Consider the following 17217-nt stretch of genomic DNA (forward strand, 5'->3'; position numbering starts at 1 on the left):
TTCTTCCATCTCCCCACCTTCTCTCTGATGTCTCACCTATTCCCACGGCCACAGTTCAGCAGCTGGTAGAGGGGGTATCTGCCGGAGTCCCCCACTGCTGGCGGGAGAGCTGAGGCCTCCAGGGATTCTAGGGTAGAGCGGACCAGGTTACAGGGCTGGATACACCCTGGCCTGAGCCTGTCCACTTCTCCCCTGCAGGCATAGGTGCGGGTTTCCTCCATCCTCTGCTGCAGGATGAGTGCTGATGCGGGAAGGAAGTGGGGAACAGGGGGATCCTCACCAGTACAATGGAAGGACAGAGGTCGGGGGGATCCTCTCTGGCTCCCCCTCTCTCCCCTTTTCCGGGGCAGGCTTCCAGTCCTCTGGAGGCCAATGGAGCCCTGAAAACACAGAAGGCTCATGAGCATAGGAAAAAGGCTTGATCTCCACCCTAAGTCAGAGCACTGCCCAGTGACACCACCACCCAGTCAGCACAAATCAAAACACTACTGTCCACGTGCTGAGTGAAAGGACCTCACAGGGGTATGATCCCATTTATAAGAAATATCAAGCTGAGCGCAGTGGCTTATGCCTGTAATCCCAGCACTTTGGGAGTCCAAGGCAGGTGGATCACCTGAGGCCGGGAGCTCGACACCAGCCTGGCCAATATGGTGAAACCCCATCTCTACTAAAAATACAGAAATTAGCCGGGCATGGTGGCACGCGCCTGTAGTCCCAGCTACTCGGGAGGCTGAGGCAGAAGAATCGCTTGAACCCGGGAGGTGGAGATTGCAATGAGCTGAGATCACGCCACTGTACTCCAGCCTGGGCGACAGAGCAAGACTCTGTCTCAAAAAAAAAAAAAAAACAGAAAAGAAAAAAAGAAATGTCCGGAACAGGCAAATTAACATAGAAATGGGAAGTAGAATTGTGGTTGCCCGGACTGGGGTAGATGGGGGAACCAAGAGGCTAAGGGATGCAGGGTTTCTTTTGGGGGATAATGAAAATGTTCTAAAATTGATTGTGGTAATGTTTGCGCAACTTTGAATATACTAAAAGACACAGAACTGTACATTTTAAATGAATGAATTGTATAGGGACGTGAATTATGCCTCAAGAAAACTCTTTCTAAAAATCCCACTGTGGGCCGGGTGTGGTGGCTCACACCTGTAATCCCAATACTTTGGGAGGCCGAGGCGGGTGGATAACTTGAGGTCAGGCGTTCGAGACCAGCCAGGCCAACATGGTGAAACCCCGTCTCTACTAAAAATACAAAAATTAGCCAGGCGTGGTGGCACATGCCTGTAATCCCAGCTTCTCAGGAGGCTGAGGCAGGAGAATTGCTTGAACCTGGGAGGCAAAGGTTCCAGTGAGCCGAGATCTCGCCACTGAAATCCAGGCTGGATGACAGAGCAAGACTCTGTCTCAAAAAAAAAAAAAAAAAAATCCCACTGCGGCCAGGCGCAGTGGCTCACACCTATAATGCCAGCACTTTGAGGCCGAGGCAGGCAAATTGCTTGAGCCCAGGAGTTGGAGATGAGCCTGGGCAACATGGTGAAACTCTGTCTCTACAAAAAAATAGAAAAATTAGCTGGGCATAGTGGCACGTGCCTGCAGTCCCAGCTACTGTGGAGGCTGACGTGGAAGGATCGCTTGAACCCCGGAGGTCAAGGTTGCAGTGAGCTGAGATTGTGCCACTGCGCTCCAGTCTGGGCGACAGAGTGACAGCCTGTCTCAAAAAAAATAAATAAGTAAAACAAAAAAACAAAAAACCCACCGTGCTGGTGGCTATGTAGGAAACCCAGATGCCCTCACATGATACTGGGGGTGTTCTACTGGAACAAGCTTTATGGAGGGCAACTTGGCTTTTTAAAAAAAAATCTGAATGACAAATGCATAAACCATGGAGCCCCAATTCCAATTCTAGAAATTCAGCGGATGGATACACTCATACACATGCAAAGTGATCTGAGTTCAAGGTGATTCCCTGCAGTGCCATCTGTGCTAGCAAATGCCTGGAGACCACCTAAATGCCCATCAGAAGGGGACAAGGTAAATGAACCATGGCTTATGCACTCCATAGACCTTTTTTTTTTTTTTTGAGTTGGAGTCTTACTCTGTTGCCCAGGCTGGAGTGCAGTAGTGCAATCTCGGCTCACTGCAACCTCCGCCTCCTGGGTTCAAGCGATTCTCCTGCCTCAGCCTCACGAGTAGCTGGGATTACAGGCATGTGCCACCACGCCAGGCTAATTTTTGTATTTTTAGTAGGGATGGGGTTTCACCATATTGGCCAGGCTGGTCTCGAACTCCTGACTTCGAGTGATCCACCTGCCTCGGCCTCCCAAAGTGCTGGGATTACAGGCGTGAGCCACCGCACCCAGGTGACTCTAAGGACAATTCTGCAGTGTAGAACAAGAGGAAGATGCATCCTACATCCAGATAGAACATAATATCCAAAAAAGAAAAGAAAAAAAACAGAACATAATATCCAAGAGAAAACCAAGGCCAGGTGTGGTAGCATGCACCTGTAGTCCCAGCTGCTCAGGAGGCTGAGGTGGGAGGATCGCTTGAGCCCAGGAGGTTGACGCTGCAGTGAGCCATGATCATGCCACTGCACTCCAGCCTGGGCGACAGTGAGATCTATCTCTTAAAGTTTTGTTTTTGTTGTTGTTGTTGTTAAAGCAAGTACAGAACAGCGTAGAATAAACTAGGTATGCATAAAAGAGGGAGAAAGTACATACATGACTAGCTGTGTCAACACAGAATATCTCTGGGGAACACATGGGAAATTGGTAACCCTGGTGGCCCTCAGGAAGTGAACAGCGTAGGAGGGGGAACAAGAGCCGCAGAGTCTTTTCTGAATATCCTCCCACACCGTGTGAATTTTGAACGAGGAGAATGTTAACTTTTTAAAAGCAAATAAACATGACAACTAAATGCAACCTGTGTTCCTGAGCCAAGAAAAAAAAAGTTTGTTTTTTTTTGTGAATTTTTTGCTAGAAAAAACACTGGTGGGGCCAGGAACAGTGGCTCATGCCTGTAATCCCAGCACTCTGGAAGGCCGAGGCAGGCAGATCACCTGAGGTCAGGAGTTCGAGACCAGCCTGGCCAATGTGGTGAAACCCCGTCTCTACTAAAAATACAAAAATAAGCTGGGCGTGGTGGTGGGCACCTGTAATTCCAGCTACTCGGGAGGCTGAGGCAGGAGAATCACTTGAACCAGGGAGGCAGTGGTTGCAGTGAGCCGAGATCACACGACTGCACTCCAGCCTGGGCGACAGAGCAAGACTCTGCCAAAAAGGAAAAAAAAAAAGAAAGAGAGAGCGAGAGAGAGAAAAAGGAAGGAAGGAAGGAAGGAAGGGAGGGAGGGAGGGAGGGAAAAACATTGGTGGAACAACTGATAAAATATAAATAAGGTCTGTGGATTCTAATAGTGTTGTCTCAGTGTTATGTTTCCTGAAATCGATCACTGAACTGTGGTTGTGTAAGAGAATGGGCTTGACATTAGGTAGTAAATTTAGGAATATTTAGGGGTTAAGGGGAATCATGGGTAAGAAAATAATGGGCCAGGCATGAAGGCTCACACCTGTAATCCTAGCACTTTGGGAGGTCCAGGGAAGGCAGATCACTTGAGCTCAGGAATTTGAGACCAGCCTGGAGCAATATAGTGAGACCCCATGTCTACAAAGAATACAAAAATTAGCCTGGCGCATGTCTGTAATCCCAGCTACTTGGGGGGCTGAGGCAGGAGAATCGCTTGAGCCTGGGAGGTAGAGGCTGCAGTGAGCCAAGATCGCACCATTACACTCCACTCCAGCCTGGGCAACAGAGTGAGACTGTCTCAAAAATTGAAAACTAAAAAAAATAGAAACTCTGGGAGTTGAGAAATGTTAGCTCCACTTCACAGAGAAGAAACTGAGGCTCAAATCCCTGTGCTTTACTTGACTTTTTCCTTCCTTCCAGCCACATTCCCAGCACTTCCTAGCTGGGAGATATTAGATGCTTGGCACTGAGGAACCAAGTGGGCAGGACAGACCCCAGCTTTGTCTGCAGGGCACTTATGTTGTAGGAACTGCATAAGCCATCAGCACGCCATAGAAACAGGCCGGTTCGGGTTCAAATCCCAGCTCTGCCACTTCCTGGGTGCATGACGTAGGCAAGTCATTTCTCTTCTCAAGCGAGGTGTCCTCTCTGTAAAGTGGGTAACATCTCACTGCCCTTCCTGGGTTGTTGCAAGGATTAAATGAGTGACCTCCCGCAATGCATGTAGAAGCATGCGTGGCCCCCAGGTGAGATCCAGGAGCTAAGCAATGATCCACATTGGTGGGTACAGGGTGCACCTGGTCTTAGAGGCCTTTTGTGCACAGGGGTCAACAACTCAGGTGACAACTCCACAGGACTGGACATGGCATCCCACCAAGTATTTTCATATATGCAATTTACTAATAAGGGTAATTGCTATCCTAAGTCACGTTGCCTAGCAACACAGCTGACACCTACCTTCATCAGGTTTCCAGGGGAAGCAGCCAGAAAGTTAATTTCCCATACAGAAGAACATCTGCTAACCCTTCACCCAAATAATAACGGAACCTGCTTGTGGGGGTTCTTCCCAAGAAAAAATGAAATTTTATATATTAGGTTGAGCCAGGGGAATTGCCAGTATACGACTGTTTCTTGCCTCCAAATATTAGCAATTCCATAAGGTTCAAAGTGATAAAATGGTTTAGAACAGACCCTGACCTATATTAAGTGCTTTAAAATTAGTGTTATTAATATTGATTAATAAATAACAAGATTTTTTTTTTTTAAGATGGAGTCTCGCTCTGTCGCCCAGGCTGGCATGCAGTGGTGCGACCTTAGCTCACCGAAACCTCCATCTCCTGGGTTCAAACTATTCTCCTGCCTCAGCCTCCCGAGTAACTGGGATTATAGGCACACACCAGCACACCCAGCTAATTTTTTTTTTTTTTTTTTTGAGACAAGGTCTCGCTCTGTTGCCCAGGCTGGAGTGCAGTGGCATGATCTCAGCTCACTGCAACCTCCGCCTCCCAGGTTCAAGCAATTCTCCTGCCAAAACCTCCTGAGTAGCTGGGACTAGGCTAATTTGTTGTATTTTTAGTAGAGACAGGGTTTCACCATGTTAGCCAGGCTGGTCTTGATCTCCTGACCTTATGACCTGCCTGCCTCCGCTCCCAAAGTGCTAGGATTACCAGCGTGAGCCACTGCACCTGGCCGTTTTTTTTTGTTTTTTTTTTTTTTTGAGACGGAGTCTCGCTCTGTCACCCAGGCTGGAGAGCAGTGGCATGATCTTGGCTCACTGCAACCTCCACCTTCCGGGTTCAAGCGATTCTTCTGCCTTAGCCTCCCAAGTAGCTGTGACTACAGGCGTGCACCACACCCTGCTAATTTTTGTATTTTTAGTAGAGACAGGGTTTCACCATGTTGGCCAGGCTGGTCTCGAACTCCTGACCTCGTGCTCCGCCTGTCTCCACCTCCCAAAGTGCTGGGATTATAGGTGTGAGCCACCGGGCCCAGCCAATTTTTTTGTATTTTTAGTAGAGATGGGGTTTCACCAAGTTGGCCAGGCTGGTCTTGAACTCCTGACCTCAAGGGATCCACCCACCTCGGCCTCTCAAAGTGCTGGATTACAGGCATGAGCTGACGCACACTGTTATTATTTATTTATTTATTTATTTATTTATTTATTTTTAAGACAAAGTCTCACTCTGTCGCCCAGGTCTGGAACTCCTGACCTCAGGTGATCCATCCGCCTCAGCCTCCCAAAATGCTGGGGTTACAGGCATGAGCCACCAAGCCCAGCCCACACACTGGTATACTTAACAGTATTGCTTAAACTGGAAAAAAAAACCTCAAATCACCATCTGCAGAGGGAGAGCTGTTCCATGCCCCCAGAGTAGAATTGTGAAGCCCAGAGTGATTAAGAACCTAGGCTCTAGGAGGCTGTGTGTGGTGGCTCACACCTATAATCCCAGCACTTTAGGAGGCCGAGGCAGGAAGATCACTTGAGCTCAGGAGTTCGAGACCAGCTTAGGCAACATGGAAAAACCCTGTCTCTACAGACACACACACACACACACACACACACACTAGATGGGTGTGGTGGCTGTAGTCCCAGCTACTCTGGAGGCTGAGGTGGGAGGATGGCTTGAGCCTGGGAGGCAGATCATGTCACTGCACTCTGGCCTGGGTGACAGAGCCAGATCCTATCTCAAAAAAAAAAAAAAAAGGAAAAAAGAACCTAAGTTCTGAAAACAGAGTACCTGGGTTCAAATCCCAGCTCTGCCACATACTAGCTGGTTAAACAACTTAACCTCTCTGTCTTGGTGTTTTTGCCTATAACATGGAAACAAGAACCTAGCTCACAGATTTGTTGCAAAGACAAATCAGTAAGCCAATCAGCATGAAGCATTTGTAACCATGCCTTGCACACTATAATGACTCAATAAAACCATTGTTATTATTATTGCTATTGTTAATGTTATTACTATTATTGTAAAGTCATTAAAAATGAGGCAACTGTAAATGTATCAATATAAAACAATCTCCAAGATAAAGTTAAAAAATAAAAACCAGTGGGCCAGGCACAGTGGCTCACACCTGTAATCCCAGCACTTTGGGAGGCCAAGGTGGGCAGATCACCTGAGGTCAGGAGTTTGAGACCAGCCTGGCCAACACGGCAAAACCCCATCTCTACTAAAAATACAAAAATTAGCCAGGCATGGTGGTGCATGCCTGTAATCCCAGCTACTCAGGAGGCTGAGGCTGGAGAATCGCTTGAACCCAGGAGGCGGAGGTTGCAGTGAGTTGAGATCGCACCATTGCACTCCAGCCTGGCAATAAGAGTGAAACTCTGTCTCAAAATAAATAAATAAATAAATACAATAAAAGCCAGTGAGACCCTATCTCTACAAATTGGACCCACGCGCGGTGGCTCATGCCTGTAATCCCAGCAATTTGGGAGGCTAAAACAAGAGGACCACTTGAGCCTAAGGGTTCAAGACCAGCTTGGGCAACATAGGGAGACCCCAACTCTACAAAAATAACTTCAAAAATCAGCTGTGTATGGTGGTGTGTGGTGCGTGCCTGTGGTCCCAGCTACTCAAGGAGGATCACCTGAGCCTGGGAGGTTGCGGCTGCAGTGAGCTGTGATCCCACCATTGCACTCTAGCCTGGGCAACAGAGTGAGACTCCATCAAAAAAAAAAAGCTAGAAGAGGACTTGAAATGTTCTCAACACACAGAAATGATAAATACTTGAGGTGATAGATACCCCAATACCCTGACTTATTATGCATTCTATGCATGTAATATCATATGTACCCCATAAATATGCCCCAAATATATCATTTTTAAAAAGAAAAGCCAACTAATAGCTAATATACACATTTTTAAGAAGGACAAGTTGAATATCCCTTCTCCAAAATACTTGGGACCAGAAGGGTTTCAGATTTGAGATTTTTTTTCAGATTTTGGAATATTTGGGTTGAGCATCCCTAACCTAAAACTCTGAAACCCAAACTGCTCCAATGTGCATTTCCTTGGAGTATCATGTAGGCACTCAAAGAGTTTCAGATTTTTGAGCGTTTTGGATTAGGGATTTTTTTTGTTTGTTTTTTGAGACAAAGTCTCACTCTGTCGCCCAGGCTGGAGTACAGTGGAATAATCTCGGCTCACTGCAACCTCTGCCTTCTCAGGTTCAAGTAATTCTTGTGCCTCAGCCTTGCATCACCATGCCTGGCTAATTTTTGTATTTTTAGTAGAGATGGGGTTTCACCATATTGGCCAGGCTGGTCTCGAACTCCTGACCTCAGGTCATCCGCCTGCCTTGGCCTCCCAAAGTGCTGGGATTACAGGCATAAGCCACCATGCTGGGCGCCTGTTGTAACTATAAATGAGCTGCCCCCCACCACCCCCAAAGTTTTAAGGAAGTCTAGAAGGATTCTCAAAACACAAGTAGCTGCGTTACTTCTGAGAAGGGGAGACCTTATTAAAATATGCTGTTTGGTTGCTTTTAAAATCTACTCCTGGGTGCACATGTTCCCATTTCGCCAGGGCAGGGGTGGGTGTTACACAGAAAAAAAAAAACAATAATAAAGCTGGAGTCATAGGAATACCCCTTGGCCAACCTTCCCTATCCCCCCTCCCCGGCCCCGTACAGAAAATCAGAGTGGAAGTTCTGGAGACCCCAGTTTGGGGACTCTGCTCTTAGCCCCTCCCTCCTCACTGACCAATAAGACATATGGGGAAACAGAGGCAGTGGGGGAGGCACCTGCAGGGAGCTGTGGACAGAAAAGAGGCAGGAAGAAGTAGGGGTGGCAGCGGAGTGGGCCACAGCATCCTGGAGCACCAGCAGCTGGCGGTCTGTCTTCTGGGTGAACAGCAGCTGCAGGAGATGGGGTGAAGGTTCGTGGGAGCAGGAGAGACCCCAGAGCAACTGCCAGTTTCCACATGCTCTGGCCCATGCCTCTGGTGCCACCCATTTCTCAGAAAGAAAAACTAAGGAGAGATGGAATGTGGTCCTTCGTGTCCAGTCTCCCAGTGTAGGGCTGTGGGCAGAATCTCCTGGCTCCCTGAGGAGGGGCTGGGGGCCTGGACTCCTGGGTCTGAGGGAGGTGGGGCTGGGGCCTGGACTCCTGGGTCTGAGAGAGGAGGGGCTGGGGCCTGGACTCCTGAGTCTGAGGGAGGAGGGGCTGGGGCCTGGACTCCTGAGTCTGAGGGAGGAGGGGCTGGGGCCTGGACTCCTGAGTCTGAGGGAGGAGGGGCTGGGGCCTGGACTCCTGGGTCTGAGGGAGGAGGGGCTGGGGACTGGACTTTCAAGTCTGAGGGAGGAGGGACTGAGAGGCATACAAAATCCCCATACCTTAGTGAGGGCCGGGTTGGGCTCAGAGAAGTCCCCGCCAGGTGTTCCCTGAAGGCAATTGAGCTCGAGCAGCCGGCTCCGTTCCTACCAGAAGATATGGACAGCTACGTGTCAAAGTCAGAATGGGCTGTCCCAGCTGCTTTCCCTAATGTCAGGAGACATCTGGGGTGCAGGGAGGTGGTGGGATGCCCCAGGGGGAAGTGAGGATGGTAGGGTAGGGCAGGTGCCAGGGGGCTCACCTGTGACAGGGCCTGAAGGGCCTCCTCCTTCTTCCGGCTCAGCCCCCGGCTCTCAGCTGCCATCTGCTCCCCCAGTGACTTGAGCTGCTCTTCCAGGACCCAGATCCGGTGCTGCAGAGCACCCCTCTGTCCCGGTTACTCATCTGTCACAGCCCCAGCCAGCTCTCCAGGCCACCCTCCCACAGAACCACATCTGCCTGGAGGGCTGGGGTTTGCTCCAGCCATTCCCAGAGACCATGGGATCGGAGTGTCCAGGGCTGGGGACCCAGCGTTCAGCTCCCTGGACCCTCTTCCCTTTTGAGGGTCCAGAAGAGATCTGGGGAAGAGGAAGAGAAAGGGATGGACAGAGAGAACAGCAACCAAGACAGGCCCCAAAAGACAGAGATGTAGACAAAGATTCAGGCAAAAGAAAAGATAGAAATAGAACAGAGACAAGTAGAGACAACCCAAGACAAAGGAAAAGCCAGTGGGACAGGAAAAAGATCCAGAAGCACGTGGGGAAAGGAGACCCAAGAAAAGCTTTTTTTTTTTTCTTTTTTTTTTGAGATGGAGTTTTGCTGTTGTTGCCCAGGCTGGAGTGCAATGGCTCAATCTCGGCTCACTGCCACCTCCGCCTCCCGGATTCAAGCAATTCTCTGCCTCAGCCTCCCGAGTAGCTGGGATTACAGGCATGCGCCACCACCCTCAGCTAATTTTGTATTTTTAGTAGAGATGGGCTTTCTCCATGTTGGTCAGGCTGGTCTCAAACTCCCAAACTCAGGTCATCTACCTGCCTCGGCCTCCCAAAGTGCTGGGATTACAGGAGTGAGCCACCGAGCCCGGCCGAGCTTTCTAATCCAAAACTTTGGGAAACTCTGTGTTAAATATGGTCAAACATGTCCATTTTTTCCCAAGCGTCTGACAAGTCAGACCCTTGAATGTGAGGCTCCCAGGAAGGATCTGATGGAGCATCTTTTTGGAATAGAGGCAAAGAATGTGGTGGTGAATACCAAGTTTGTTCAAATCCTGGCTGTGACGAGGCACGGTGGCTCATGTCTGTAATCCCAGCACCTTGAGAGGCCAAGGTGGGAGGATCGCTTGAATCCAAGAGTTTGAGACCAGGTGAAACCCTGTCTCTACTAAAAATACAAAAATTATCCAGGTGTAGGGGCTTGCACCTGTGGTCCCAGCTACTCGAGAGGCTGAGGTGGGAGGATCGCTTAAGCACAGGACGTGGAGGCTGCAGTGAGCTGTGAACGTGTCACTGCACTCCAGCCTGGGTGACAGAGTGAGACCCTATCTCAAAAAATAAAAATAAAAAAATCCTGGCTCTGTCCCTTACTAAGGAAACTTGGAAAAGATTACTTAAGCACCTTGACCTTCAGCTTCTTTATTTATAACGTGAAAAAAAAAAAAAACGTAATAGAACTTGCCTCATAAGTTTGTTGTAAGGATTCAGTGAGGAAATGCTCATGAAATATTCAGGACCATATCTGGCACATAGTAAATGTTTCATTAGTATCAGCTCTTGTTGTTACTATTCAGAAGAACATGACAGGCAGGAAACAAGGACAGAGAAAAAGGCAGGCACAGAGCAGGGGAGACAGAGAGGAGCAGCAAGGTGGGCAGCACTGGTCAGGCATGACTCACTCTGTGCTGTGCCATGCTGGCCTGAAGTTCCTGGACCTTGGGGTCTGGCACCTGGGGCCCAGGGCTGTCCCGATCCTCCTCCTCCTGCCGGCTCTCCCGCTCCAGTTGCTGGAACTCCAGGTCCTCATAGGCACGTTGGGCCACATCCAGTTGTTCCCTCATCTATAGGTCGGAACACAAAAAGGGTGGAGGCCTGAATCCCTAAGACCCCAGGGAGTAGTGGGCTGGGGCTGGGACTCCTGGTCAGAGGAAGAAGGTGACTGAGGAAGGTGACCCAGGATTCCTGGGTCCTGGGGAGGAGGGGGCTAAGAATCAGAGGGCCAGCTGGGCACAGTGGCTCACGCCTGTAATCCCAGCACTTTGGGAGGCCGAGGCAGGTGGATCACCTGTCAGGAGTTCGAAACCAGCCTAGCCAAAATAGTGAAACCCCGTCTCTACTAAAATTCCAAAAATTAGCCAGGTGTGGTGGTGCGCACCTGTAGTCCCAGCTACATGGGAGGCTGAGATGGGAGAATCGCTTGAACCTGGGAGGCGGAGGTTGCAGTGAGCCAAGTTCGCACCACTGCACTCCAGCCTGGGCAACGGGGCGAGACTCTGTCTCAAAAAAAACAAAAAAGAAAGAACCAGAGGGCCATTACCTCCTGCACACCCTGCAGAAGCCGCTCGCGTTGGTCCTCTGGCTGTGAGTCGAGCTGTCCCTGGGCCTTGCGGAGTCTCTGGCGAAGACCCTCTAGGCGATCCCGTTCCTGGCTCAGCCGCCTCTGTTCCTGAAAGAACAACTAGGTTCTCAGCCTCAGCTTAAGCATAGCGGGAGAAGCAGCAGCCAGCCATATCTCAGAGCCTGCCTGGGGTGTCGGCTGTACAAAGGCAGGGACTTCATCTATGTGATTCACTCCTGTGCAAGCCTGCCTCACAGTCAGCGCCAAGATTTTAAAGAAATGAATGAGGCCAGGCGTGGTGGCTCACACCTGTAATCCTAGCACCGTGGGAGGCCAAAGTGGGAAGATCTCTTGAGCCCAGGTGTTTGAGACTAGCCTGGGCAACATAGGGGGAGCCCATCTCTACAAAAAAACAAAAAAATTAGTGGAGTGTGTTAGTGCATGCCTGTAGTTCCAGCTACTCGGGAGGCTGAGGTGGGAGGATTGCTTGAGCCAGGGAGACTGAGGCTGCACTGAGCTGTGTTTGCATCACTGTTCCAGTCTGGGTGACAGAGGGAGACACTGTCTCGAAAGGAAAGGGAAGGAAAGGAGAAAAGACAGAAAAGAAAGAGAGAAAGAGGGAAGGAAGGAAGGAGAGAGAGAAAGAAAAGAGGGAGGGAGGGAAGAGAAAGAAAAAGAAAGAAAAGGAAAGGAAAGGAGGAGAAAGAGAAACAAAAAAGAAGGAAGGATGGAAGGAAGGAAAGAAGAAAGAAAATTAATGAATGCAAAACATATTCATGTTATGTGATACGGTGGATGCAGAAGTGGATTGTGTCTGGGCCCTGTCCTCCAGGTGGGAACACAGCCAGTTGGAAAGATCAGGGCAGTAAAATCCAGAGACTGTGGGAACCCAGAATGAAGAACAATGTCAGCCAGAGGTTGAGGCTGCAGTGATTGCACTACTGCACTCCAGCCTGGGCGACAGGGTGACCCTGTCTCAAAAACAAAACAAAACAATCAGGGAGCATTTGGATCTGGGAAAATAAAAGGAGCTAGAAGAGCATTTTGGGCAGAGGAAACGGCTTGGCACAAATGCATGAAAGTTGAAAAGTACAAGAAGTCCTCCAAGCAATGAGGGTGAGACCTAAGCTGGGGCCTGGGCGGTGGGGCTGAAAAATAGATGGACTAGACAGAGAGGATCAGGAAGCAGAAAGGATAGGACATGGTGGTTGACGGGCTTGGAGGTGAGAGACAGGGAAGTGTACAGGGCAAAGTCCAGGACTCTGGCCTGGTGACCAAAGGGACAGCAAGACAAACAGTGTGGAGAAGGGAGTTGCTGAGGTCAGCCAGACTCCTGGGTCAGAGGGAGGAGGGGCTGGGGCCTGGATTCCTGGATCTGAGGAAGGAGGATCTGGGGATCTGGACTTCTGGGTTTGAGGGAGGAGGAGCTAGGGGTCTGGACTCCTGGGACAGAGGGAGAAGGGGCTGCGACCGAGATTTCTGGATCTGGGTGAGAAAGGAGTACCAAGTAGCCAGTACCCTAGGAAGAAGAGCACATTTCTGTCTCAGGAGAGAGGGCCTGGGAGAAATATGTGATCTTTGAGGATAAATGAGGGCCTAGGACCCAGCCTCATAAAATTCCAACATACACGACACTTGCAAAGAAAAAAACTGACAAAATCACAAGTCACCATTTTCCAACCTATAATGGTAACTGACCCAAGCAATGACCACTGATGGATGTTACAATCTTCAGATAAAAGATTCTTTTTTTTGAGATGGAGTTTTGCTCCCATTGCCCAGGCTGGAGTGCAGTGGTGTGATCTTGGCTCCTGGGAGCTGCAACCTCCACCTCCCGGATTCAAGCAATTCTCCTGCCTCAGCCTCCCAAGTAGCTGGGACTACAGGCGCCCGCCACCACGCCCTGCTAATTTTTGTATTTTTAAGCAGAGACGGGGTTTTCGCCATGTTGCCCAGGCTGGTCTCAAACTCCTGAGCTCAGGCAATCCGCCCGCCTCGGCCTCCCAAAGTGCTATGATTACAGGCGTGAGCCACTGCTTCCGGCCAGTTTGGAAGTTTTCACACACCCACATTTAAATAGCAAACGGACAGGGGACAAAGGAAGAGCCCCAAAAATCTCGCCCAGGGAGGGAGAAGGAAAACCAGGAGGGGCATCTGCCCCTCACTCTCTCAGAAGCCCAAATGTCTTCCTTTGGGGAATGGGGACAACCCCTGGGCGCAGGTGGCTAGGAGCACACCAACATCCATGGACCAGGAAGGACACTGCTGATGAAGACCCGGTGAGCCAAACAGACCTGTTCCCGCTGCTGGCGGCCCCGCTGCTCCGAGGCCGCCTGCTGCTCCAGCAGCTCCCGCAGCTGCTCCTCCTCCCGGCGAGCGGCCACTCGCTCCCCAGCCAGCTCACCCCGCAGCAAGGCCACCTCCACCTCCATCTGCGGAGAGAATGCCAGGGCTGGGGGCTCGGACGCCTAGGTCCAAGGAAGAGGCCCAGGGCCTGAACTACCGGATTCGAAGGGAGGATGGACTCCAGGGACCTGAATTTGGAGGGAGGAAGAGCGGAGGGCCTAAAATCTGATCCCACCCGAGGAAAAAGCTGGGAGTCCGGCTTTGCGGGTTCCGCTTGAGTTGGGGCCAGGCTTCCCAAGGGGTCCGCAGCCTCACCTCGATCCTCAGCTCCTTCCTCTGGCGCTGTAGCTCCTTCACTCGCTGCTCCATCAGGGCCACACGAGTCAATGCCTCCAGCTGCTGTCCTTGCAGGCGCCGCGCCGCCCCTCGCACCCCTTCCCGCGAAGAGGTGGATGCGGGAGGTGTGGCCGCCATAGCTATTGGAGGCGTAGCCTCGGGCTGAAGTTGAGGGGGGCGTGGTTAAGTGGAGATGCCTCGCCCCCTGCAGTCACTAAGTAGGTCTGGTCCCCACCCAACATCACCCTCTGCGGGTCTCAGTCCATCAGTCCACTTACCTAACACAACCACCACTCCCATAATCTGTCGCAGGCTCTTTTCTTTTTCTTTCTTATCTTTTTTTTTTTTTGTCCTGAGATAGGGTCTCACTGGCTGGAGTGCAGTGGCGCGATTACGGCTCACTGCAGCATGGACCTCCCTCGCTCAAGCGATTCTTCTGCCTCAGCCTCCTAGGTAGCTGTGACTACAGGCGCGCACCACCACGCCAAGCTCTTTTTTTTTTTTTTTTTTTTGGTAGAGAGGGGGTGATGCTATGTTGCCCAGGCTGGTCTCAAACTCCTAGGCTCAAGGGATTCTCCCACCTCGGCCTCCCAAAGTGCTACGATTACAGGCATGAGCCACCGCGCCCGGCCTCAGCCCCCTGTATTTAAGGTCGGAGTGGAGGAGGGTGCAAGTCCCGTGACCACCCAACCACATGGACCATAGAGGCTTGCAGTACCGTATGGAGGGTGAGCAGATGTAAAGCCGACTTATGAAAGGTGTTTCTTTTTCTCTATCAGGTCCTATTCTCTTGGCGTCACTTTCTTGTAGTGCCTGGATCTGTCTCTGTCTCTCTCTCCACCTGACCCCAGTCTCTCAGATTCGGTATCTGTCCACTGCCTCTGAATCACTAGATCTTTCTTCCTCGGAGTATGTCCCTCTCTCGAGGTTTTTCTCTATTTGTTTCTCTGAGCATCTCTGCCATTTATTTCTGGGTTTCCCTCTGTCTCGATTCCCCTCTCTCTGACTCTAGTCTCACTGTGTCTCTGTCTTTTTGGGGTCTTTGTCTCTCAGTCTCCATGTCTCTGGGTCTCTGTCTGGCTTCTTGATCTCTCTGCATCTCTTACTCATTTGGTTCTCTCTGTTCTGTAGTCTCTCCTGTCTGTCTATCTGGTCTCTCTCTCTCTCTCTCTCTCTCTCTCTCTCTCTCTCTCTCTCATTTTTAGAGATAGGTTCTGCTTTGTCCCAGGCTGGGGTGCAGTGGCGCAGTCATAGTTCACTGCAGCCTACAACTCCTGGGCTCAAGCGATCCTCCTGCCTCAGCCTCCCGAGTAGCTGGGATTACAGCACGCGGCACTGCGCTTGGACAATTTTTGTATTTTTTTTTTCTAGAGACAGGGATTTGCTATGTTGCCCAGACTTGTCTCGAACTCCTGGGCTTAAGCAATCCTCCCCTCGGCCTCCTCAAGTGCTGGGATTACAGACGTGAGCCACCTATCTGGTTCCTCTGTACCAGTCTCTCTGTCTCTGTCGCCCGTTTGGGTCTATCTCCGTTCTTGGGGCCTCCCCGTGGCTCTATCTGGTTTCTGTCCCTGTATCTGGTTTCTGTCTGTCTGTGCCTCTGCCTCTCTGGCTCCGTGTCCTGGTGTCTCTCTCTCAGTAGTCTCTGCTATCACTGGGTCTCTCTGCCTGTCTCCGTGTCTCTGTCTTTCTGGTTTCCCTCTACCTGTCTACCTGTCTGGCCACCTGTTTGGGTCCCCGTCGGTCCAAGCCCCCCGCGCTGTCGCCCTCGGGCCCCTCACCGCGTCGCGGCTGCTCTCAGTCCTGCTGCCTTCTCCCACTTCTTCTTCTTCCTCTGCCTGCTGCTCAGCTCCCCCGCGGCTCGAAGGTTCCGCCAGGACTTCGGGTGCCTCCTGTTCCCGGGACTCCTCGGGATGGCCCTGGGGCTGGACCTCCACGTCGCATTCCGGGACCGGCGGCGGCGGGGTCCCCTCCTCGGGGCTGCTTCGCGTCCCCATGGCCGCTCGGACTCCTGCGGGGTGGGCGGGACCAGAAGCTCCGGGGGCGGGGCCTGGGCGGGGGCTAGGCCTAGGACGGCTGAGCGCCGCTCGCATCTGCTCCGGGGCGCGGAGAGCCCCCCCCAAGCAGGCGGGGCCTAAGAGTTCAAAGGATGGAACTGAGCGTTACGGAGGCGTGTCCTGAAGTTTCCAGAGGCGGGGCTTGATGGCTCCAAGGCGACACGCCACCGGAGACGGGACCGGAATTTGAGTCCGGGTCGTAGCACGCCCCCTACTGACCTCTTCGACCCCGCCTCCCCTCCCTCATCTCCAGGTGTCAGGTCTTGTACCCTCCCAGCAGCCCCCTACAATCTCTTGGATTCGCTTAGAGCGACCCATCTTCTCCCTCCGAGACTCAGCAGTTCGGCTCCTGCCCCATCCTTCCCGGAGCCCCGTAGTCTTAGTCCCGACCCCACTATGCAGGGCAACAGCGCCCACGCCGCCTCACCCAGGGATCCAGGAGTCGGGGCTCCCAGGCTCTCCTTCTCTGAACAAGCCAGGAGTCGGAGTCCTTGAGATTCCGAAGTCCAACTGCCACCTCCCCACAGCCTCGGCCCCCTCACCAGCTCAGGCTTCGGCGCGCTCCGCTCTGCGCGCTGGGCACGGCCGCTTCTGCCTATGAGACAGGTGGCAGGGGAAGAGGGAGGAGAGAGGCCGCCCGGTCCCCCTCCCCAGCAGCCCGGAAGTGGAGGGGGGACAACAGGTCCAACAGCTCCCGAGGGAGGAGGGAGCGACGGGCTTGCCCCACCCGTGGCCTCGGCATCCGGCCATCCCGGCCCCACCGGCCCCGGCCCGGCCCCACCCTCGTGGAACTCAGCATCGCGACCTCCCAGTCTCCCTCGAGCCCCTCATTCCTGCCCCGCTGGAGGAGTCTTGGCCACCTCTGTATGGGAGCCTCTCTAATGTCCAGACCTTGGGAGTTCAGAAAGGAAGGCAGGAATGGAGATGGGGACGTCTCCCCTCTAATGAGCCCTTCAGAAGGGCCCTGACCGGTTTGGGGAGCTGGACAAGGGGAAGGGGTGCCCTGAACTGAGTCAGACACCTGCCCAGAGACTGAGGGAAGTGTACCGCCACCCCCCCCCCCCCACACACACAACTTTGCTATGGGGTGGA

General features: G+C 52.0%; 1 protein-coding gene across 4 annotated transcripts in view; it reads right to left on the reverse strand.

Annotated features, from left to right (window-relative positions):
- PHLDB3 (pleckstrin homology like domain family B member 3) overlaps positions 1–16844 on the reverse strand; it is a 28480-nt gene extending 11636 nt beyond the window's left edge. Inside the window, exons 1-11 of one of the 4 annotated variants that reach the window (XR_010131975.1) lie at positions 16553–16844; positions 15850–16079; positions 14048–14230; positions 13681–13818; positions 11366–11494; positions 10728–10889; positions 9099–9209; positions 8860–8943; positions 8269–8382; positions 281–380; positions 37–127 (exon numbers count right to left, since the gene is read on the reverse strand). Coding sequence is in view for 3 of the 4 variants with exons in the window: in XM_055369602.2 (XP_055225577.1) it covers positions 37–127; positions 281–380; positions 8269–8382; positions 8860–8943; positions 9099–9209; positions 10728–10889; positions 11366–11494; positions 13681–13818; positions 14048–14230; positions 15850–16161 (1424 nt within the window). In the remaining variant the exon portion in view is untranslated. Of the gene's footprint in view, positions 1–36; positions 128–280; positions 381–8268; positions 8383–8859; positions 8944–9098; positions 9210–10727; positions 10890–11365; positions 11495–13680; positions 13819–14047; positions 14231–15849; positions 16203–16552 lie in introns of all 4 variants that reach the window. The other 3 variants (XM_055369597.2, XM_055369602.2, XM_063701409.1) reach the window with 3 other exon arrangements.
- Positions 16845–17217: the final 373 nt, after the last annotated feature.

Source organism: Gorilla gorilla, chromosome 20 (genome assembly GCF_029281585.2).
Source record: "Gorilla gorilla gorilla isolate KB3781 chromosome 20, NHGRI_mGorGor1-v2.1_pri, whole genome shotgun sequence".
In the NCBI taxonomy this organism is placed as follows: Eukaryota; Metazoa; Chordata; class Mammalia; order Primates; family Hominidae; genus Gorilla; species Gorilla gorilla.